At 32.6% G+C, this 23216-nt stretch overlaps 1 protein-coding gene and 1 long non-coding RNA gene across 9 annotated transcripts; both read left to right on the top strand.

Moving 5' to 3' along the window:
* The first annotated feature begins 4473 nt into the window (after window positions 1-4473).
* On the top strand, window positions 4474-9786 carry LOC18436770 (reticulon-like protein B1). Of its 8 annotated transcripts, none has more exons than XM_088852072.1 (7): window positions 4474-4529; window positions 4613-4921; window positions 5038-5232; window positions 8322-8502; window positions 8703-8844; window positions 9114-9183; window positions 9379-9786. In XM_088852072.1, the coding sequence occupies exons 3-7, from the start codon at window positions 5040-5042 to the stop codon at window positions 9543-9545; spliced, it is 753 nt and encodes a 250-aa protein (XP_088708198.1). In that variant the 5' UTR covers window positions 4474-4529; window positions 4613-4921; window positions 5038-5039; the 3' UTR covers window positions 9546-9786. The 8 variants fall into 8 exon arrangements, with proteins under 8 accessions (XP_088708198.1, XP_088708197.1, XP_011624347.1 ...); XM_088852071.1 differs by having other exon boundaries at window positions 4613-4762; window positions 5002-5232; XM_011626045.3 differs by having other exon boundaries at window positions 4613-4762.
* A 6866-nt stretch (window positions 9787-16652) lies between these two features.
* On the top strand, window positions 16653-19774 carry LOC148779885 (uncharacterized). The gene is made up of 3 exons (XR_016044562.1): window positions 16653-16777; window positions 18014-18192; window positions 19258-19774. It is a non-coding gene; the product is annotated as an uncharacterized LOC148779885 (long non-coding RNA).
* Window positions 19775-23216: the final 3442 nt, after the last annotated feature.

A 23216-nucleotide genomic window follows, 5' to 3' on the forward strand; every position in this document is an offset into this window, starting at 1 on the left:
CTGAACGTCACTATTTTTTAAACCGTAAAGTTCATAACTTGGGTTAACAATAGATTTTCATAATTTACATAACTTGAGTCGACAATAGATTTTCATATCAAGGCTTTGTGGCACCGAAACTTCTTTTCAATAAAGTTTTGAGGTATACCGTACTGCAATGGTTTAAGGTTGACACCTCATACAAACCTCACCCTTAAAATAATACTGAGTCTTTATTGGGTCCTTTTGAAATCCGTAAAATCATTTTATATTATTTTATAAAAGTTTTGAGGGGAATTCCAATGGATTGGCTTGTAGCCACATTTGACGTGAATCACACTTAAATATGGAAAATGGTATTAAAAAACAGAAGAGAGTAAAGAATAGTTATAGTTTTAAACATGGCCCAAGAAACATGAGCAGATCATTGTCAACAGATCGTCCCTTCCGTTAAGTAACGCGGTGAGGGAATGAGATGCACCGGCCATTTTGATGTCGACAGCGGACACCTGATGGGTCGGATGGTTCATCCGCGTATCCTCAATTGGTGATCAAGAACGGGTCTAGGTTCAGTGACCTAAAACGTTTAGATATTAAAATAAATAAGATTAAATAAAAAATTTGGATTTTTTTTTTTTTTTATGTGGGGGTTGGTGTAAGGTTAAACGGAAAGATATTAAATAAATTTTAAAAAATAAAATAATTAAAAGGGGATTTTTGGGTGAAACTCAACCGGGACCTATATCATTCTAGAACCGATTCGGTCATTAACTGATTCCTATATGAAACGACATTCCAATATGAAATCCCCAGGCTTTAGAACAATGTAGCATAATAAACAAAATAATACAAGTATCATAAGTTACTAGAATTAGTGATTTAAAAGACATTGAATCAATTCATGATCGGTGGATGGTCAATCCAAATCTATAGAAACCCTGGAGTTACCCAACTCCCAAAGTTTTTTATCTTCTTATTATATTTCTTTGTTATTTGGTCCAGGCTCGGCCAATTTGAAAGACTTAGCTTGTGACCGAGTCAATCAGGGTTTTAAGACACTAAAAAAAATCAAATACCTATGTGAAATGAACTTTCAACATTGTACTTATATCGTTTGATTTAATTTCAAATGCCCTCATTAGTCTTAAAAGCGCCAAAAGTGTCAAATGCTAAATAGTGCATCTTTGATGGGTATTTTAATAAATTTTCAAAAAATTAAAAAAACATATGCAAATCTAGCGAGGGACAAATTGTGATGCTCAACGAATTTTTAATGAACACTATATAATAATATCTCATGATGCAGTTCTTTGTGTGAAACAATATTCAACTAGTGAATAGTAAAATATCATTAGGGAGATATCATTTTCTAACTGGTGCATTGTTGATAAGTTCCCTCTTAATTCTCCAAAATTCGTTTAAAAAAAAAAACAGCCAAGCCTTCCCAACTTAGATGGCTTGGCCATGTGCAATGCAAACTCAATACAGTACATGTTAGGAGGTGTGTATTAGTTTAAGTGAAAGAATGAAAAATAACAAGAGTATACCCAAAAAGACATGGTTTAAAGTAATAAGAAAAGATAAAGACTTATGACCTCACTGAAGGTACGACCCTTGATAGAATAGAAAGACTTACTAAGATTCGTCTAGACAACCCTTAATAGATAGAAAAAAAGCTTTGATGATGATGATATCATCTCTTCTTCTTTTTTAACAAAAATGATAACAATGATTCTCAAGCCCGCCCGTAACTAGAAGGAAAAAGTTTATATAAGGGCAAGGCCCTAAACAATCAAATTAAGGTGCATCTCAAAAGTTCACTAAAAGATGTTATTTCGATGCTATAAAATCCTTAAATTGATTATCTCGACCTCAAAATGTATAGACATGAGAAAAAATGGATTGTGAGTATTGGAAATAGCACATCTTGTAATGAATTTTCAGACCGTCAATTTTCAATTTTTTCAAGTATTCATAGATCTGTTCAATCTGTACTATTTTTTAAACTTTAAATTTTATAATTAGATATGAAAATAAATTTTCAAGTCATCACAACAATTTTCACTATTGAAACAACATCTTTCAACATTATTTGAAGGTGCGCCTTACTTTGATTGTTCAGGGCCTCCGGCCTTATACAAACCACACCCTAACTAGAATGCTTCCTAAACTTTGAAAAGAGAAAGGCACAAGAAGAAAAATGAGGAAGAGAGGAGAGAAGACATTGTGCATAAACCAGTGTGCATGGTTCCCAAAACAAGGAGCATAATGATTCTATATGGAAAACAAAGAAAATGCCATGAAATCACTTGCACCTAAAAATAGAATTATAAGAAACCGGCAATAGGAAGAATACAAAGTAGTGTATCTTGTTGATTAAAAAAATGCTAAAAAAACAATAAACAATTAATAGGGCCTTGGCCAGTGGACAACTTATATATAGAATAATACATGGGAAAAAATTTTCTTCATTCAAAAGGGAGAGAAATATATATATATATATAAAGAAAGTAAAAAACCAAAAGCATAATAAAAAATGATACGGACTGCGTGCTTACAACTCACAAGGCAAACCCTCGTGCAAAAAAGTATTTGCTCGAAAGCTTAGCATCAAAGGCAAACGAGGTGGGTCATGCATGGCATGTGATTTCCAGAGAGAGAAACCTTGCATGCCAACACGAACTCATGCGAAATATGAACTTCTAGAGAGAGATATCTCTCACCACATAAACGAACAAGAAATTATTGACAGAGCGAAAAGATTTGAGTTAAAAAAGGATGGATCTAATAAATGGTTGGGTAACGGGGTGCTACAACGTGACATCTTGAGTTTTATTTCTATTACGGGTAAAAAAACCGTTTTTTATGAATTAGATAAAAAAAAAATTTGAGTTAAACAAAATTAAAAAAAATTAAATGAGCTATACAATTCGTATCCCCAAGGTTTAAAATTAACCATTCAGATTGGGAATTGCTTAGCAAGAACGGATTTGATTGATGGCTTGTTGATGCCTTTAGAATCAGAGACCCAGACCTCTCATATTCACCTTGTTTTATGTATTTTTTTTTTTTTTTTCGTTTTTAAACTCGAAATCATCAAATGCATCATGCGCCCAAAAAAGATGCAATGGAACAATCCAACAATCCAATTAAGAGCACCTCCAAATTTTATTATAAGATGTAATTTTGGTGTAATTTTTTTAAGATTATCTGGTAGTCTATTTTCATCTCTAATTATCAAATTTTAAATTTTAAAAATTATAAAATCAGTAGATATATAAATATATGAAAATATTGATAATTGATGGTCTAGAAAATTTGTTGCAAGAAGCACTATTTATGAGACTCAAAATCATATATATATATTGATACATCTCGATGTCGAAATGATCTTTTAAAAGATTTTTCAATATAAAAAAAAACAATTTCTTATTAATTTTTTAGGTGTATCCTTAGGTCTACATTTTTAGAATGCAATAAACTTTTTCCCTAAGTATATATTATACAATTCAAAAAATTTGGAGTTTTATGCCAACCACAAAGGGAAAAGTTTATATAGAGCCGAGGATCTAAACAATCATATTTGAATCTACATCAAAAATTTCATCAAAAGAGGTTGTTTTGATCTCCAAATATCGTCAAATTAATCATTTCGACATCAAGATGCATATATATGAAAAAAAAAAAATTTCAAGTTTTGGTAATAATATATTTTGTAATATATTTTTGAACTGTCAATGTTTAAGGTTTTTAAATTTTCATAAATATGTCCATTTAATGTTATTTTTGAAGCTTTAAACTTTATAAATAAATATAAAAATACTTTTTAAAGTAATAACAAAAATCTTCCAAAATAAAATCATATTTCCCGATACTATTTGAAAATAGGCAACCTAGGCTCGATACAAACCGCATCCCCAATAAATCAAGATCACATCCACTCTAGTCACGCATTTTAGTCATTGTGATCATTTCCTTGGGTATTTCTGTCTTTTTCTGGCACGAAAACTTGGCGACGTGTCGCCACGATGCGGACTCCTTGTGGTCGATTACGAATGTGGGACCCATTTGGACATAGCCGATTGAATCGCTCCACACGTGTCAACAACGCTCGTACGTCTACCACCGAACGACGTGACACGTGTCGGTAACGACCCTCTCATTTAGGTCGAGCAGTTGATACCACGCGGACCTAGGCTCCCCATTATTCTGAATCTCGTCCACCAATAAATACCGAACACGTGTAAAGTAACGGACCGTTGACGGCGTTCAGAAGTTCTGACGCCGTTGGGTTCGGAGAGAACAAAGCTTTGGCCATCGTGCAATCCGCACCTGAGGCTCGGATTGAGTCGCTTAGAGGCTCGGAATAATTGGACGGTCGATTTTGGTTCGGGTTTATTTAGTGAGATCTGAACCCTGCTTTTAAGTTGGGTTTTGTGCCACAAGACCTGGAAGAAGAAGGGGGTTTTGCCGGGGTTTTGCCGTCTTTTTCGTAAGCTACACAATTTTCGCTCGTCTCTGGTTCTCTCTGTTCAAGCTCTCTCTTTAAGGTACTCTCTCTCTCTAGAAACTCCTCACCTCTCTCTCTAGAAAATCCCCACCTCTCTTTCTAAGGTACTCTTCTTTTATCTAGGGTTCTTCTGTCTTGCTTTCCTGTATTCCGGTCATCGTCTACAATCTCTGGAAGGTTCTCTTAGCCTGTGCGCTCTGGTTCTCTCTCTACTCTCCGCAAGGCTCTTTTGCGATTCTCTCTCTTAGGTATTCTCATCAGTTTCTCTCTAAGGTAATACACTCTGATTTTGATCCTTTCTCCTTCGATACACTCTCTCTCTCTCTGGAAAGTCTGGTTTGGATCCTGTAGATGCTACTTTCTCTCTCTATACTCTCTGAGGTACTCTCAGTTGTGTACTGGACGCTGTGGTTTGCGATCAACTCTCTCGCTGTATAGATCTTCGTTCTCCCTCTATATTATGTCTCTGTTTCTCTAACTATTCGCACGTTTTTTTTGTGAAATTCGGTTAGGCTTTGGTTCTGAAGTGGCCTTGGGGTTTGGTGCAGTCATGACGGAGCACAAGGAGGACTCTGGTTCGGTGGTGGAGTCCGTGATGGACAAGATAACTGAGACATTTCATCATGATGATGGATCATCGTCATCTTCGGATTCAGATGATGAGAAATCTTCCATTTCCTCGAAGATTAATCGCTTGTTTGGAAGGCAGAAACCTGTGCACAAGGTCCTTGGTGGAGGAAAGCGTATGTGACTCAAATTTTTACTTCGCTTTTTTGTTTATCATGATAGTTGTTTCTATCCTTGTTTTTTGGCGCTGAATCGAGGAGAGAGACTTAACTTCTTGTTTGATTCTTATAATATTGGAGAAATGAACAGTTCATTTGTGAAATATGTGGAGACTGTGCTGAAATTAGATGCACATGCCTAGATCTTGAAGCGGCCTGTCGGGGTTTGGCTATTTTTTTAAATGGATAAAAAATTGGGGCTTTGAGCTTGTGAAATCATTGTTTATTTTGTGAGCGCATTTGAATCAGCATTGATTTTGTTACTCTTCATATGTTTTTTAGTTAGGGTTTTTAAATTTGTGGAACCATCATTCCCTTTTGTGTGTTTACTTAATGGGTACGGTTTGTATAGAGCCTAGGCTCTAAACAATCAAATTAGAGCCTACCTCCAAATAGCGTCAAGAAATGTGGTTTCAATATTGGAAATCTTTGTAATAGCTTTAAAATATATTTTGATATCTATTTATGAAGTTCAAAGCTTCAACAATAGTGTAGATCGACATATCTATGATATCTTGAAAATTGACGGTCCAAAAATGCGTTACAAAATACACTATTTTAAAAACTGGCAATCCATTTTTTTCTCATGTCCATGGATCTTGATGTCGAGATGATGAATTTGAAGATATTTGGGAATCAAAACAACATCTTCTAATGAAATTTTTGAGGTAGGCTCAAATTTGATTGTTTAGAGCCTCAGATCTATATAAACTTTTCCCTTACTTAAAACAACACTAGCTTTTCTAATTCAGAGACTCTTTATTATTGTTTTCACCTTGGGTCTCTTGTTGTTTGATCGTTAGTAGATCCATGCATATCAACCTCTCATGCTTTTTTATTTTTACTTGAGAATGCAGTAGCTTAATTTTGCACCTATCATTTGTTCGATTTTCAACGTCCTGTACAATATGTTTTCTTTTACGTGCACAATTTTTTTTTTTTTTTTCGTTATTTGCTTTTGCTTTTGTTGATTTTTTTGAGAGAGCGGTTGTAATTGATCATTTGCTAAATGTCATGCTTCTCAGTAATTTTTTAATGTTGTGTACTCTTTATTTGGAAATCTCTTAGATAGGTGTTCAATTTGTAATTTATTTGTGGGATCATATGAACTATATGTTTTCAATTTGTCTGATTTCCTTTGGAAATCTGTTGTAATTTATAATTTGCTAACCATCCCGGTGAACTTTTATACAATATACTGTTAGTATTGGAAATCGGTTATGTAAATATTTGAAACAATCATTTCCTTTTGTATGTTTAGTTAAAACGGCACTAGCTTTTCTAATTCAGAGATTCTTTCTTCTTGTTTTTGCCTTGAAATTGGTCTCTTGTTGTTTGATTGTTAGTAGATCCATGAATGTTAACCTCTCATTCTTTTTTATTGTTACTTAAAAATACAGTAGCTTGATTTTGCACTTATAGTTTGTTAAAATCTCTATATGTCTTATACATCATCATCATCATCACAACCTTTTCCCAATTAATTGGGGTAAGCTACACGAATCTTGGTTCGCCATTCTGTTCAATTTAAGGCCATACTTTCAGTGAGGCCATTAGTCCCCATATATTTTCAGACTACTCCAATCATGTCTTTTTGGGCCTACCCCTTGCCCTTTTCAATCCTTCCACTTGAATTAACTCACACCTCCTAACAGGTGTTGTACTGGGTCTGCGCCACACATGGCCAACCCACTTAAGTTGACTATCTCTCATCTTATTGCCTATTGGTGCCACACTTAAATTTTTTTGAATGAATTCATTCTGAATTCTATCCCTTCTTGTCTTGCCACTCATCCATCTCAACATCCTCATCTCCACTATACTTTTTTTATGGGTATATTGTTTTTTGTCTACCCAACATTCCACTCTAATAGAGCAAAGCTGGTCTCACAGTTGTCCTATAAAACTTGCCCTGCAGCCTCATTGGTATGTAGCGATCACATAAAATTCTAGTTGCACATCTCCACTTTACCCACCTAGCTCTAATTTTATGTGCGACATCTTCTTCAATTTTTTTAATTTTTTCGATTATCGACCTTTATTTTACTTGTGATTTTTTTTTTTTTTTACTTTTGGTAATTTTTTTTGAGAGAGTGGTTATAATTGATCATTTGCTAAATGTCTTGCTTCTCAGTAATTTTTTTTAGGGATTGTATACCATGAGACCATTTATCTTTGTTCCAAAGAGGTCACAATTACTTCTAGTCGCTAATTTGTAATTGGATGGCTTGGGTATGGTACAAAGTTTGAGAAATTTTTTTGAACTTTAATTCTAGTCAATGATGCTCTTACAGCCGCCACCTGAACTGAAATTTGATGTACAAGAGTGACTGTGAGTCTTGTGACCTCCTTATACCAAAAGTATATGGTCTCTTTGTATAATTTTCCTACCTTCTTTATAATCGGATGGCTTGGGTTATATCACAAAGTTTGAGAAAAAAAATTTTGAACTTTAATTCTAGGCAATGACACGCTTACAACCACCTGATCTGAAATCTGATGTACAAGATTGATTGTGACCTCCTTATACCAAAAGTAAATGGTCACTCTTACAACCACCTGATTTGAAATCTGATGTACGAGATTGACTATGACCTCCTTGTACTAAAAGTAAATGGTTTCTTTGTTTAATTTTCCTACTTTTTTTTATATTATATACTCTTCATAGTGGAAATAGCCGATCCCAATTAATTGGGAAAAGGCTATGATGATGATGATGACCCTTCATATTAGAAATCTCTTAGATAGATGTTTAATTTGTAATTTATTTCTGGGATCATTTGAACTATGTCTTCAATTTGTCAGATTTCCTTTAGAAATCTGTTGTAAGTTATAATTTGCTAACCATCTGAATAACTTCTTGAACGATATACTGTTAATATTGGAAATCTATTATGTTAATGTTGATTTTTCTATTTTGCTTATTAAATAATTTGCAAAATAATATGCATTTATTTTTCATTGTGTAGAACTTTAAGAATCTTTATATTCATTTTCTTGATTAGTGGAAAGCATTTTTATGCTGTTTTTGTAACTTGTAAATACAGCTGCTGATGTGTTTTTGTGGAGAAACAAGAAGATTTCAGCAAGTGTGCTTGGAGGGGCAACCTTGATCTGGATTCTCTTTGAATGTCTTGAGTATCACTTCGTCACACTTCTTTGCCATTGCCTCATACTCACCCTTGCTCTCTTATTCCTCTGGTCCAATGGAACTGCTTTTATCAACAAGTAAGGCTAAAGGCTATTCCTTCTTCTTCATCTACTTGTTTTGAATTTTTTTGTAGTAGTGCTAGTGCTACTACTGCTCCTCCTCCTCATCCTCCTACTAGTACTACTGCTAACAACCTTTTGTTATTTATAGTATCTTTCACTTCTTGATTGTGTTTGTTCTAGTGCTATCTGTTTTCACTATTTCTCTTTATGGCCAGGTCGCCACCTCACATTCCTGAGGTTAAAATTCCAGAGGATGTTGCCACCAACATTGCACTTTCTCTGCGATATGAAATTAACCGAGCTTTCTCTGTTCTGCGTGATATTGCATCAGGCCGTGATTTGAAGATGTTTCTCACTGTAGGTTTTGAAGCCCCATTACAATTTGGGAAAATTATCAAAATACCCATAAGAGAAACTATTCAGCATTCTACCCATTTGCAACTATTTCAACACAAGAACATGTGTTTTAATGGGTATTTTGGAATTAAATAAACAGATGTTGGTAAAATGTTAAATTGTTCATCTCATGTGGGTACTTCGATGAATTTCTCTTGCTATATTAATATATTTATGATTCCAATCATTTACCACTCCAATGAATAATTTATAATTTTATTCAATTGCAGGTGGTAGCTGGCTTGTGGGTTCTTTCAATTTTGGGGAGTTGCTGCAATTTCCTTACACTTTTCTACATAAGTTAGTTTTTCTTCGTTTTACTTATGGTTCTTGTTCTATTTTTGTGCTCCATATGTTGTGGGTTGGATTCTAACTTACTGCCTCATAATCAGCTTTCGTGGTCCTTCACACTGTCCCTTTTCTTTATGGTTCTTGTTCTATTTTTTGTGCTTCATATTTTGTGGGTTGGATTCTCACTTACTGCCTCATAATCAGCTTTCGTGGTCCTACACACGGTCCCTGTTCTGTACGAGAAATACGAGGACCAAGTTGACTCTTTCTCAGAGAAGGCAATGATTGAAATCAAGAAGCAGTATGCTGTTTTTGATGCCAAAGTGTTGAGCAAGATCCCTCGAGGACCGCTAAAGAGCAAGAAGCCTTAAAGGGTGTTGCAGATGTTTCTTACAGTTGTAATGCCACATGGATAGGTAGCTCATATTTTCTAGTGTTGTTACTGACACTATTTATGTGAAGCGCTTTCTGAGGGACACAGTTCCTTGCTAGGATGAATGTGGTATTGTTTTGGATTTGTTTTAAGTTCACAAAATTTGTGGTTTCAATGTATATGCACTTATATATTCCTTTCAGCTTTTTCATGATAATCCCCACTGTGTGCTTTCACTAGTTGCTGTATTTTATGCATTCTCCCCCACTATTCATTGGTTGGTGGTTTTTCGGGGGTTTGATCTGCAGATTTATGTATTGTTCTATTGATACATTTTGGTATTCTTGGAACCATTAGGTGCTTTGGAAATTGGGTTGATCATTTGAATTCTGTCACCGTATTCACAGTTTGGCAGTTGATATGCTACTCCACATTATTTAGAGGATAACTTTTCTGCTTCTAAATGACTTATTCCTTCTTGTAATTTGAGAGCCTTTTGAAATATATAATACAATGACTGTTCATCCGTGCTGGATAACCAATGGACCAGGTGTTGCATAGAATTGGGTGTTTGATAACCTGGATGCAATGGTTTATATATAAAATTATGGAAAAAGTTTATATAAGGATGCAACCTTGTAATGTAGAACTAAAGATGCACCTCAAAAATCCATCGGTAAAGGTAGTTTTAATGTTGAAAATCCCTTTGATTGATCATCTCGACATCGAGATGTATGACCATGAAAAATAAAAAGATTTTAAGTCTCAGAAATAGTGCATTTTACGACATATTATCTATAACGTCCATTTTTAAGAATTTCATATGTTTATAGATCTACTTGATTTTAACCATTTTTGAAATTTAAAATTTTATAATTAGATATAAAAATAGATTTTTAGATAATCCTAACAACATTTTACATCAAAATTATATACCATGATAAAATTTGAAGGTGCACCTTACCTCTACAGCTACGAATGCATCCGTATGCCAACTGCAGCCTAAAATTATATATTTTATATAAAGTATAAACTAACAAATTGTATAATTTTGTATAAAATATATTTATAATCAATTGAACATAAAAAGATTGTCTAGGAAAAATCAGAAGTTTGAAATTAGTTAGGTAAATGTTGAATGACCATTGCATGTATGTAGGATGTAACAACCACACAGACAAATATGCATATCCATATCTCAATGCCATATAGCTGAAATTGATGTCAATGATGATTGCGTCTTCATTTGGCATGACAATGTTCTGAGGTATTTAGTGGCTCTTGATGATTGATGTTCCCGGAAAATCTTCCTCTCCATGTTCCCCAGAAGTTAGAACTCATCCATGAGCTTGGGTGTATTTGTCTGATATTTATTTGCAGCGTCCTTGTGGTGTGTATTGCATCAATATTTATGTGTAATATTCGCAGTAGTGTTTGAAGACATGGAACCGGTTAGGCGTGGGCCTGAGTTCGCTCAGAGTCCAGAGTCTGACCTGCCAAGACTCGGACTAAACTCATGGGTTCCTTTGAGACCAGGGAAGGCTCGATCAATATTCGTTTGAATATTCTTTTCATCTCAGTCGAGTTCATCTGGAACTGACAGGGTTTTTGTTTAGGTGACTAGGGGAGTCCTTACAATGACTTGCAAGTTTTTAAACACTGTTTCATATATACATGATATGCCCCTATTGGTGAAAGTTTAATGTGTACAGATGGAGTTACGGTTGCCCACTATTTTTCCAAGTTAAAGCAGACGCTGGTCCAACCTTACCAGATGTTTCAGACTTGGTCCAGGTAGAAACTGGTTAGATGGCAGCAAATGGGGGCTGATACCGAAAGGGGAGCTGCTAATGACAATATTGTCAGCTCATAATGGTGGGGGAAATGACTGTTGTCACTTACGTTACACACATGTATCGTTACCAAACATATATATTTTGGCTGAAAATGATAAGGCTGTTTTCTCGGTGGGACCGAATATTTATATTTTGACTGAAAATGAGTAGGCTGTTTTCTCCATGAGACAATTAGCTTATGTTCAAAGGTATTCTTGGAGAGCTTAGATTCCCAGGATACTGCAGTGAAAAACCTATCCAAGCCCATCATAAATTATGGTTTTTCGAAGCTCAAAGCTAAGCTAACCCCAGCTTCAGATATATATTTCTACTAGTTCTTGGATCAGTTCTTAGGTGAAAAGGTCTTGTCCCTAGTGATTGATTTTCATTTCATGACTTCCCATAGGGCACTTTCAATAATCTTTATATATGAAAGCTTTCAACTGAGTATAATCTCAATTTCTGCTACATGAGTGTTTCCAAATCAAGTGGCAACATGTTATGCCAACTATCGTTGCATTTCTGCCTCATTCTACTTGGTTTATATGAGAGACGTGCCTAGTAGATGGTAATGATCATATTTGTACAAGTAAGGGTGCTGCCTTGTATAAAATAGTAGATTGCATCTTTGATTATAAAATATTAAACTTCAATAATGGATCAAATCAAGTAGATTTATCAACGTTTGAAAATCTAATCTTGAAAATGGACAGTCCAAATAATGTGCCACAAGATAAACTATTTTTAGATTTGAAATCTTGTTTACCTTTCATATTCATATGCCGCGATGATCAATTAGAGGGTTTTTCAACATCAAAACAATATTTTATGATGGATGTTTAAGGTGTAACTTAATTCTATTTTTTAAGGTTGTACCCTTAAAATTAGTCATTGGTGTTTAATAGGAGTTCGCTTTTTCATATAGGGCGTGGTTGGCATACGATTGAAAGCTAAAACAATCAAATTATGGCATGCCTCTAAATTTTATCATCAGATATAATTTCGGTATCGACAATTCTTAGGATGGTATGAGAATCCATTTTCATCTCTAATTATAGAAATTTAAACTCCAAAAATAGTTCAAATCAAGTAGATCCATAAACACTTGAAAATCGTGAAAATGGACAAACTAGATAACATGTCAGAAGATGTACTATCTTTGAGACTCGAGACATTCTTTTTTTCATATTCATATATCTCAATGTCGTAATGATCAATTCAAGGATTTTTCAACATCAAAATAGCGTTTTCCAATGGATTTTTTGTGGTGCATTTTAATTATACATTTTAAGATTGCAACTTAAATACCTTAAAAAAGAGGATAATATATTTATATTAGCAGATATGACAAGGGTTGAAGTTTTTGTATGAATGAGTTGATGGTGTTTACTAGTGCGCTTTTGTTTTCCATCTAGGGATACATTTTGAACAATTCTAGAATCATACAAGGGTCTTAACTAGAGAATTTAGGTGGAGTGGGCACAGTTTTTGTTGGACATGGTTTCTATGGGCCCATACAAAAATGAGTTACCTCTTTAAAAATCTATTTTTGAGATAGATATTTGGACTTAATTTTTAAGGACATGAAATCTCTATGATGGAATATGAAAAAATAAATATTTTTTTAAAATTAAAAATAATAATTCTATTAAAAAAATATTTGAATCATTAGTTTCAATTATTTTTAAATGGACCACCTATTTGCATCCATCTTTAAGATGGATGCCTTTCGCCAAGTTCGTGAGGTATCTCTTCCATGGTGTTGACATGTGAATACAGGAGTTTAAAATACCACATTGCATGGGTTAGTCTTTGGATCTAAATTTTTAAGAGCATGTGCACTTCACTGGGACCGAATTATAAAAAGGAGAAAGTTTATATACGGTTATATCTTAAAATCTAGAATTAAGATGCACTTCCTTCAAATAAGGTTTTTGATGTTAGGAAATCATCTTATTAATCATCTGACATTGAGGTGTATAGATAGGAGTACAAAAGAGATTTCAAGTCTTAAAAATAATACATCTTGTAATACATTATCTAAACCGTCTATTTACAAGACTTTGATTTGTTTATATATTTGTTTATTTGAACTATTTTTGAAGTTTGAAAATTTATAAATAGATTTGTTGTATGGACAAACTGATCTCTCTCTCTCAACAAATCTATTTTTATCTCTAATTATAAATTTTCACAATAATATGATATTATTACACATTATCTAGATCGTTTATTTAAAAGATTTTCATGTGTTTATAGATCTGTTTATTTAAACTATTTTTGAAATCTAAAAATTTATAGTTACAAATTCAACAAATTATGTTCGAATAGACGGATCTTATTATAGTAAGATAAAAAGGTCTTCTCTATGAATGTTTCTCTCTCTAAATCTATGTAAACTCTCCCTCCCCCACCTTCTTCTCTCTCTCTCTTAGAATGTCTCCTCTCTAAGATCAAATGTAAACTCTCTATCTCTCTCTTAGAATGTCTCCTCTCCAAGATCAAATATAAATTCTATATATTCAACATAAACTCACTCTCAAAAATATCCCGTTAAGACGAGGATCTTCTTTGATTAAAAAAAAGCATAGGACCGTGAACCCTATCCAAACCATACGAAACTTGGATAGGATATCTTGTATCATATAATAAGGACATGCCAAATACATGCAGATGTATTTTTTATATGAGAGAGAGAGTGTGTGTCATAAAAACAACCAACTTTAAACACCCCCCTCCCCCACCCCCATCCCCCAGCCAACTTTAAACCCCCCCCCCCCCCCCCCCCACCCCCCACGCTCTACCCATCCACTAAAGGCACGTTTGTTTTGCGTGAAAATATTTTCTAGTATATATTTTCACGTAAAAAAATATTGGTGTGGGAATATTTTTACACCAATTAATTCTGAACTGGTGTGAAAAGATACATTGAGACCAATATGTTAAAATTGATGGCCAAGAAGTATCTAAAAGAGAGTATTTTTTATATTTTGGGTAAAAAATCTAAGAAAATGGAGAGATTGAGAAAGATGTCGTACATAGAATTAGAGTTGGGTGTGCGAAGTAGAGATGTGCAATCACTTTTATGTGATGGCCACATACCAATGAAGCTGAAAGGGATGTTTTATAGGATAGTTGTGAGACTAATTTTGCAATATGGAACATAATGTTAAGCGGTCAAGAAACAAAATACCCACAGGATTAGTGTAGTAGAGATGAAAATGTTGAGATGGATGAGTGGCAAGACAATAAATGATAGAAATCAGAATGAACATTATCGAGGGAACTTAAGAGTGGCTCCAATAACTGACAAAATGAAAGAAAGTAGACTTAGGTGGGCTGACCATGTGTAATACAGAACTAATACAACATTAGTTAGGAGGTGTGATTTAGTTCAAGTGTAAGCTCTAAAAAAGCAAGGGAAAGTCTTAAAAGGATATGGATGGAAATAGTGAGAAAATATATGAAAAATTATGGTTTTAATGAGTATTAACCTTGATAGAGTAAAATGACGGAGCATGATTCATGTAGTCGACCTCAAATAGTTATGATAAGGCTCTGTTGCTGTTGTTGATGATGATGATGACCTTTGATATAAGAAAGTTACAATAGCCCTCTGACGGTCGGGGATGTGCCATTAACTCTACACAAAGTTCAAGAAATTTCTTTATTAAATTCGGTGGTACAACTTTGGACACCTAATTTCGCTTCTCACAGATTGTGGATGATTGTGACCTTTGTATACCAAAGATATACAATCTTATGGCATACAATCAAATATAATTAATCTTTTAGATACCAGTCTATATTATAGTATTAATATAATAAAATTATTATATAATTATTACAATATAATATGACCACCCAAGCTATATCTGGGTCCTCTAAACCCCACCTTGGGTTGAACCCTAGCAGGGGAGGCTTAGACCCATCGGGGCAGTCTAGGTCCAGTCCGATCCAAAATCAGAACCAGGTGGACCCAAACCTTTTTACGCTCCTAGAAAAATTATGAGCAGCCCCATAATTGTGTCTTCAATCAAGTAATTGCTCATTGAAAAGTGTTTCATATAAGAGAGCACCAATGAAAAAAAATTCAAGCTTTTTCTATTTCATGTTCACATGAAAATCAGCCCATGCACATGTTGCCTATCACCAACGATTTCATCTTTAATAAAATATTTATAAAAAAAGAAAAATCAGACCGTGTGATATTTTACAGAAGTACAGCATGCAACATTAATGCACAAATAACGTGCCACATATCTTAATTGGCCACTGTTAACATCATGCAATTAAACATGAGCACATTGTTTTATGCTTCAAGCAGCAGTTTGTATGGATATGACAAAAAAGGTGGGAATCAAAACTTCGATGGATTTTAAACTTTTGTGATAATTGAGGATGGTATGTGATTGAATATGCAGTTTTGTCATTTATGATACTTTTATTGCAATGCAAATTGATGAGTTTTTTTATTTTCTAATTTCGTATATGATTTTGTATTATAGAATCTAAAAAAAATATCTCCATACTCTCTAATTTTAGGTTTCATTTCACAATAACTCAAGGTTTTAAAAGATATCTTGGGGCAGATTTTATTTCTTCTAGCCCACTAAGCTAATTTAAATATTGTTTTTTAGGCCAAACAAATCTAAAAAGAGATGCCTTTTCTAAAAGTCATTTTCTCAAATTTCTCTCTCCCTGCATCCCTCGTCTCTCTCTCAATCTTTCCCATCCCTCTCCCCTCGCTCTCTCTCCTCTCACTCTCTTCACATTTCCAGAGAGAGTGAGAGATGTAGGAAGAGAGAGAAAGAGAGAAGTATGTGGTATATAAGTGAAGGGAAAGAAAGGATTGGGTTGGATTTCACATAGGTGAGAGGTTTTCGGGAGGAGAGTGAGGTGTTTGGAGAAATACGGGAGGAGAGAGAGTGAGAGACGCGAGAAGAGAAAAAAAGAGAGAAGTTTGAGGTATATAAGTGAAGAGAGAGAAACGATTGGGTTTAAAAAGAGTATATCTTTCTCACATTTGTTTAAGTTTATAGTGAAAGGGGATTAGAAGATATATTTTGAAACCTTGGGTTTATGAAGAAGTAACTATAGTTTTCCATAGTATACACCCTCTCGTAACTAGTCATGCATTTTGTGTGTTTTTTAACTCCTGCCATCAAGACAATTTAAAATAACTTGATTGGAATCACATGTTTTCAATATGATAAGAATTATGAATAACGTGCTTCTACTAAGCTAATCTTTTTTTTCTTGTTAAAACAGCCTTCCAAAAGTCTCTTCACATAACTTAGAGCAAACTAAAAAATTTTGGCACGAAATTAAAAAAATTGAAGTTGGGAGAACTTTCATTAGCAGCGTTTTTCATCCATGGAGAAAATATGTTAAGGTATTGGAGGAGACTGAATATGTATATTAATTCAAACACAACTTTCATTGTTCTCATCATAATTGTTTCGCATAGATTATAGCTAACCATTTATCATTGATGACTTATTTGTTAGGTTTTATAATACAATATTTCATTATAGTTAGATATTTTGGTCCTTTTTGCTTTTACGTAAGTATATAGACATAGTTTTCAACTTTACAAATTCATAATCTTTTAATTTTAGCTTTATTTTGATGACCTTAGGAGAACGAGCTTTTTCTAAAAGATTAATCTAACATATCATGAATTCAATCACTCATTGTCTTCTATCTATATTTATTTGTCATGTTGAGTGCACTTTTTTGCATGTATTTATATGTACACATCAAGATAATTTATAAACTCAAATCACCACACACATACCAATTAGCATTAAAAATCATGTTTTTAAATTAGCATTAAAAATCATGTTTTTAACGCTACCTCTACACATGCACACACCAATTGGCAATAAAAGATCGTTTATGCTACCTCTTTCTTGCTTATAAGTTGGAATTGTCATAGTTGTCTGGTTTCTTAGTACATTGAAACTAACTATTGATCTTTTAGAATACAAACTCTCTCTCCCCCCCTTCTCTTTGTTTATCAGAAGTATAAAAAGAAGTGAAAAATGTGCAAAGCGAAGATGAAATTTGTTAGCTGAATTGAACCTCTGACCTCCTCAACTTTCAATCAGTTTTCGAGTTTGTCCTACGGAATAAGACCTTTCCTAAAATATAAGTTCGGTTTAAGTCCAATATGGAGAAAGAATGACATTTCATATGATTTGTGTTATTTATTAGTATTTTTTGTCATGCTTTTATGATTTTATAGGTGGCTTTCACTTGGACTCTTTATGGGGAACTCATACTATCAAATTACTTCTTTTATATCCAGGAAGAGAGAGTATTTAATAGTCCGGGATAGTTAGAACTATCCATTGCATTTCTTAAGCCTACTTGCTCACTCTCCAGGATAGTTAGAATTGTCCATTACATTTCTTAAGTCTACTTGCTCACTCCATTTCTCATGCGAAGCTTAATTTTTATGGAATTGCAATGCACATGAGTTTCAGTCATGTTCCTACATCTACAAACCAAATAATATAGAGCTACCTAAATAGTAGTGTATAATAATACCATAATGTTATGATACATGTATTATATTTTTTTTTGGAATTTTGATTATTAGTAATGATTTTGGGTTATATAATAGTGTTTGTCGAACGAGACGCTTCTTTCTGGGATTTTCATCTTGGATGGACATTGCAGAGGAATAAATGGTTGGATTTTCATGAGATTGGAGAGCAACAAATGGTTAGTGGTGGGTGCCATGAGAAGAAGGTGGACATTTAAGAGCAACAAATGATTAGTGGTGGGTGGCATGAGAAGAAAGTGAGTATTTATAGCTTTAATTTTTTATTTATCATCTACAATAAGGGGAAGTGAATGATAAACTAGCTTCAAAAAAAAATCCAACAGTGCATTATATATGTTACATAATGTATTATGGTACTATGTATTACTATTCGGTATATTAGTATGGTGCATATTGTATTACTATTTGATAGAAGTAAAGCCAATATTAAATTGTTTTATTAGGATTTAGTTTGTTCATGTGAATGGATATTGCCCTTTTCCCTTCTGTTTTTGTCTACTCTTGTTTATTTTATATCATTTTTTATTGCTTTCCAAAATGAGAGTTTTTTTGTTTTTTTTAAATCTGCAACCTATTTTTAAAACATCCATTAGGTTATTGCTTTTGAATATTATTATTATCTTAAAAAAAACAACACAATATTATTATTATAATTGTTTGGTTGGGCTTCTAAAGAAAGTTTTGAATAGAACAAGTATCCCCACTACTTTGTCAAAAAAAAAATAAAAACTTTGTCAAAAAGAAAAAGTATCCCCACTAATAGAGTATCAAGAAGAACAATTGTTTGTTGGGCTTCTACAAAAAGTTTTGAAAAGAAAAAGTATCCCCACTAATAGAGTATGAAGAAGTACAATTGTTTCATGCGGGCTAGACTGCATATTGTACAATATGCAGTCCAAATATGTAAAGCATCCATCTTAAATATGGATGCAAATAGGTGGTCCATCTAAAAACAATTGTAATTAAGGGTCCAAATGTTTTCTTAATATAATTAGTATTTCTAGTTTTTAAAATTTATTTATTTTTTCATATTCATGATTTCCCTATTAAAAATTATATATTCTCTAAAAATTAGGATCAAATTATATTTAAAAAGATATATTTATTGCCAAGCCCGTATTTCTACATGTGCGGGCATGCTAACCACGTCATTTCAAGAATGCCAATTAAAACAATTAAACCAATTTAATTGAGGACAAGAATCTCAATTAGGACAATTAAACCAATTTAACTAAGGAGAACAATACTTAAAACATTAATGTCATTGTTCCTAACGCTTTCGTATGTTTACTTTTATTTAGCTTAACGAATACATATTGGGGTAAAGGAGAAGGAGAAGAATCATATGTTTACTTAAATTCAAACTATCTTGGGGTAAAGGAGAATGTGAAGAATCATATTTTTACTCAAATTCAAAAGTCGAATCACTGTGGTCATTGTATTCCTTCACTCTTTGGAATACTGACTACGAAAAAGGCAAATCAGAGATGACATCAAGCTATTGCTCTTTTGAGGAACAGACACTGGATATATATTTGATACTCTGAATAAGGACTATGCTATTAATTTTGAAGAGCGTATGGAGATTATTGCAAGATAGTTTGGATGAATATTGATTTTGATGAGCTTATGAAGATTCTTGACGGCAACTGGTGATTAGATTAACAAGAACTTACACCTTCGAACCGAGATATTTTAGAAGATAGGCCCGGTCTCCTGTATGGCATTTTGATATCCAAGATTATCAAGTTTATTTAATCTAAATTACATGTCAATCTATTTATCTACCAATAAAGTTTTTAAGAGGTCAAGTTTATTTAATATAAATTATATATCAATGTATTTATCTACAAATAAAATCTTTAAGATAGTTATCTGCAAATAATTATGGACTGGAAATGGTTATCTACAAATAATTTATTTGAAATGAATACCATAATACTTTTGTGGCAAAAAAAAGTTTGACAATAGATTAGAGCAAACTTTACAAACTTATCAAATCGGATGAAAATATAAATAAAGAGAAATCCAACTAAACCGATGTTCATTTTGAGGTAGTTTTATTTTCAGGGAATTTATCTATTCCCAACTAAAAGTTGAACTATTCAACATCTCACAAAAAAATCATTAATTTAATTTTAAATAGCCCATCATTCTTTAAATCAAATTTCAAATAGCCCATCAAATGACACATGATATGGGTTTTGAAATTTCTAAAATCACACCTATTATGAATAGTTAAGTATTTCATTTTTAGTCGTGTTTTGATAAATCTCCCTAAAAACCAGTGTTTCTAACTTCAATAAAATAGAAGCATAAAGACACAAAAGGAGTTTCAATACAAAGTTCTGGTAAAAACAAAAACATCCCATCCATCACTGGTCTGGTATTCCGATAAAAACACATCCTAAACTATTACTTAAAGGAAAAAGTTTGTATGAGGCTGCAACCTTATAATGTAGAACTACAGATGCACGTCAAAAATCAATCGGAAAAAGTAGTTTTAATGTTGAAAAACCCTTTGTTTGATTATCTCGACATCGAGATGTATAACCATGAAAAATAAAAAGATTTAAGTCTAAAAAATAGTGCATTTTACAACCTATTATCTATACCGTCCATTTTCAAGATTTTCATATGTTTATAGATCTATTTGATTTTAACCATTTTTGAAATTTAAAATTTAATAATTAAATATAAAAGTAGATTTTAAGATAATCTTAAGAACTTTTTACATAAAAATTATATACCATGGTAAAATTTGAAAGTGCACCTTACCTCTAGAGCTACGGATGCATCCGTATGCGAACTGCACCCATACTTAAAAAAAAGAGAAGAAAAAAGTAAAGGCGTGATTAATAAGATAGTTGACAAAAGCCACTAGATAATGGTATTTGCTGCACTCGCAATCTGGGGCCACAGAACACTCTTTTCCAATTGTTTCAAACAGCGTTTAAAAAATCGCCGAGTCGACCCGGTTCGACTCGGATTTTACGAAAATGGACCAGATCATTTCAAGAATCGGGAATCGTCCGGTTCTAGAGAGAACCGGACGATTCCGCACAGTGACTCGCCGATTCACTGTGCGGAATCGGCGAGTCCGTGAAGAACACGGGTTGCACAGTGTTCTTCACGGATTCTTTCAAATTTGTCATTTTTTGATCATTTTTTTTGTTTTTTTTGGCATATGATCTGATTTGCAGGCTGTAAACAGCTTTATTCAGCTTTTTCAAGAATTAAATGGTGGAAAAATTGGTTGTTTTTGGATCACAAAAATTTCGGAGTTTAGGGTTTTCGCCTTTTCTGAAATTTCATGCCAAATAGGGCATGAATCTTTCAAAATTTGTAGGCATTTTGATCTTAAAGCTGTCAATCAAAACCTTTTGTTACTAATTTGTGATAATCGTTGAGAAAAACTGAGTTTTTTGGAGATTGAAGGCTTCGGTTCACAAAAACAGGTAAGAACTTTGGGTTTTTTTTTTTTCCGCCATTTGATTTATTTCATGGCATATTTTGAACAAAATGAGTTCAATAATTAGGGTTTTTAATCTTTATTGTGTCTAGTATGATTTAAAATTTTCAATTTTAAGTAATCTAGTCAATTACAGCAAGAAATTTGATATGAACAGTGAGATGTCTGCGGAACCGAATTCCGCTGTTTTTTTTTTTTTTTTCCGCCTTTTGATTTTGTTTTCATGATATATTAGAAATAATGTGTTAGAAATTTAGGTTTTTGATTCCTTATATTGTTGTTTATCAGAAAATATACTCAATTGGATGTAATTTATTCACTTAGAGGTGAATTTTACAGTTAAAATCGCTTATGTAAAACGAACTCTGTGAAGAACAATTTTTTTTTTTTTATTTATTTATTTATTTTTTATTGTAGCCCATGATAGAATTTTTTGTAATCCATGATCGAATTTTTTGTAATCCATGATCGAAATGTTTGTTTTTTTTTCTTGTAATCCATGATCGAATTTTATTTTTTATTTTTTATTTTTTATTTTTGTAACCCATGATAGAATTTTTTGTAATCCATGATCGAATGTTTTGTAATCCATGATCGAAATGTTTGTTTTTTTTTGTAATCCATGATCGAATTTTTTGTTTTTTGTTTTTTATGTACCCATGATAGAGTTTTTTGTAATCTATGATTGAATTTTTTGTTATCCATGATGTAAATGTTTTTTTCTTTTTTTGTAATCCACGATCGAATTTTTTGTTTTTTTTTTTTTTTGTAATCCATGATCGAATTTTATGTAATCCATGATCGAATTTTTTGTAATCCATGATAGAATTTTCTGGAATCCATGATCGACTTTTTTGTAATCCATGATCGAAATGTTTGTTTTTTTTACTTGTAATCCATGATCGAATTTTTTGTTTTTTTTTTTTTTTTGTAACCCATGATTGAATTTTTTGTAATCCATGATCGAATTGTTTTTTTCTGTTCTTGTAATCCATGATCGAATTTTATGTTTTTTTATGTTTTTTTTTTTTTTTGTAATCCATGATCGAATTTTATGTAATCCATGATCGAATTTTTTGTAATCCATGATCGAATTTTTTGTAATCCATGATTGAATTTTTTGTAATCCATGATCGAATTTTTTGTAATCCATGATCGAATTTTTTGTAATCCATGATCGATTTTTTAGAAAATTTATGATTTTTTTTTTTTAATCCATGATCGAACTTTTTGAAAATTTGTTAATTTTTTTTTTAATCCATGATCGAATTTTTTGAAAATTTGCTGTACTTTTTTTTTTTTTTTTTCTTTTTATCCATGATCGAATTTTTTGAAAAATGATGATTTTTCGAAAAGATGTGAAAATCGTGATAAAGTTTTGATTATCATGATGTATTAAACATTTAAACCCAATTTTTAATTTTTATTGTTTGAGTTTGCTGTAAATTTTTTTTTTTTTTTTCCATGATCGAATTTTTTGAAAAATGATGATTTTCCGAAAAGATGTGAAAATCGTGACAAGGTTTTAATTATCATGAGGTATTAAACCATATTTTAAATTTTTATTGTTAAAGTTTTTGTTGAAAAAATTGTATGTTGATGGATTATTTATGCAAAAAAATGCATGTTATTATATTTTCAATACAAAACTGTATTTTTTTTATCTGTTGTTCATGGATTTTTTAGTTGGAATGATTGATGTTAGCCGGCTCTTTGAAGAATTGTTTTTATTATTAATTTTTTAATGCAAAAAATGTATGTTCTTGATAATTGAGTTGTAGTCATGTT

The sequence above is a fragment of the Amborella trichopoda genome, chromosome 11 (genome assembly GCF_054954075.1).
Source record: "Amborella trichopoda isolate Santa Cruz 75 chromosome 11, AtrichopodaSantaCruz75HAP2 v2.0, whole genome shotgun sequence".
NCBI classification, from domain to species: Eukaryota; Viridiplantae; Streptophyta; class Magnoliopsida; order Amborellales; family Amborellaceae; genus Amborella; species Amborella trichopoda.

What these genes read in the sequence shown, in the direction of transcription:
- LOC18436770 (XM_088852072.1), top strand. Translation starts at nt 5,040, where the DNA reads ATGACGGAGCACAAGGAGGACTCTGGTTCGGTGGTGGAGTCCGTGATG. An exon ending in GGAACTGCTTTTATCAACAA is followed by an intron (nt 8,503 to 8,702) that starts GTAAGGCTAAAG and finishes CTTTATGGCCAG; the next exon opens with GTCGCCACCTCACATTCCTG. An exon ending in CCTTACACTTTTCTACATAA is followed by an intron (nt 9,184 to 9,378) that starts GTTAGTTTTTCT and finishes CCTCATAATCAG; the next exon opens with CTTTCGTGGTCCTACACACG.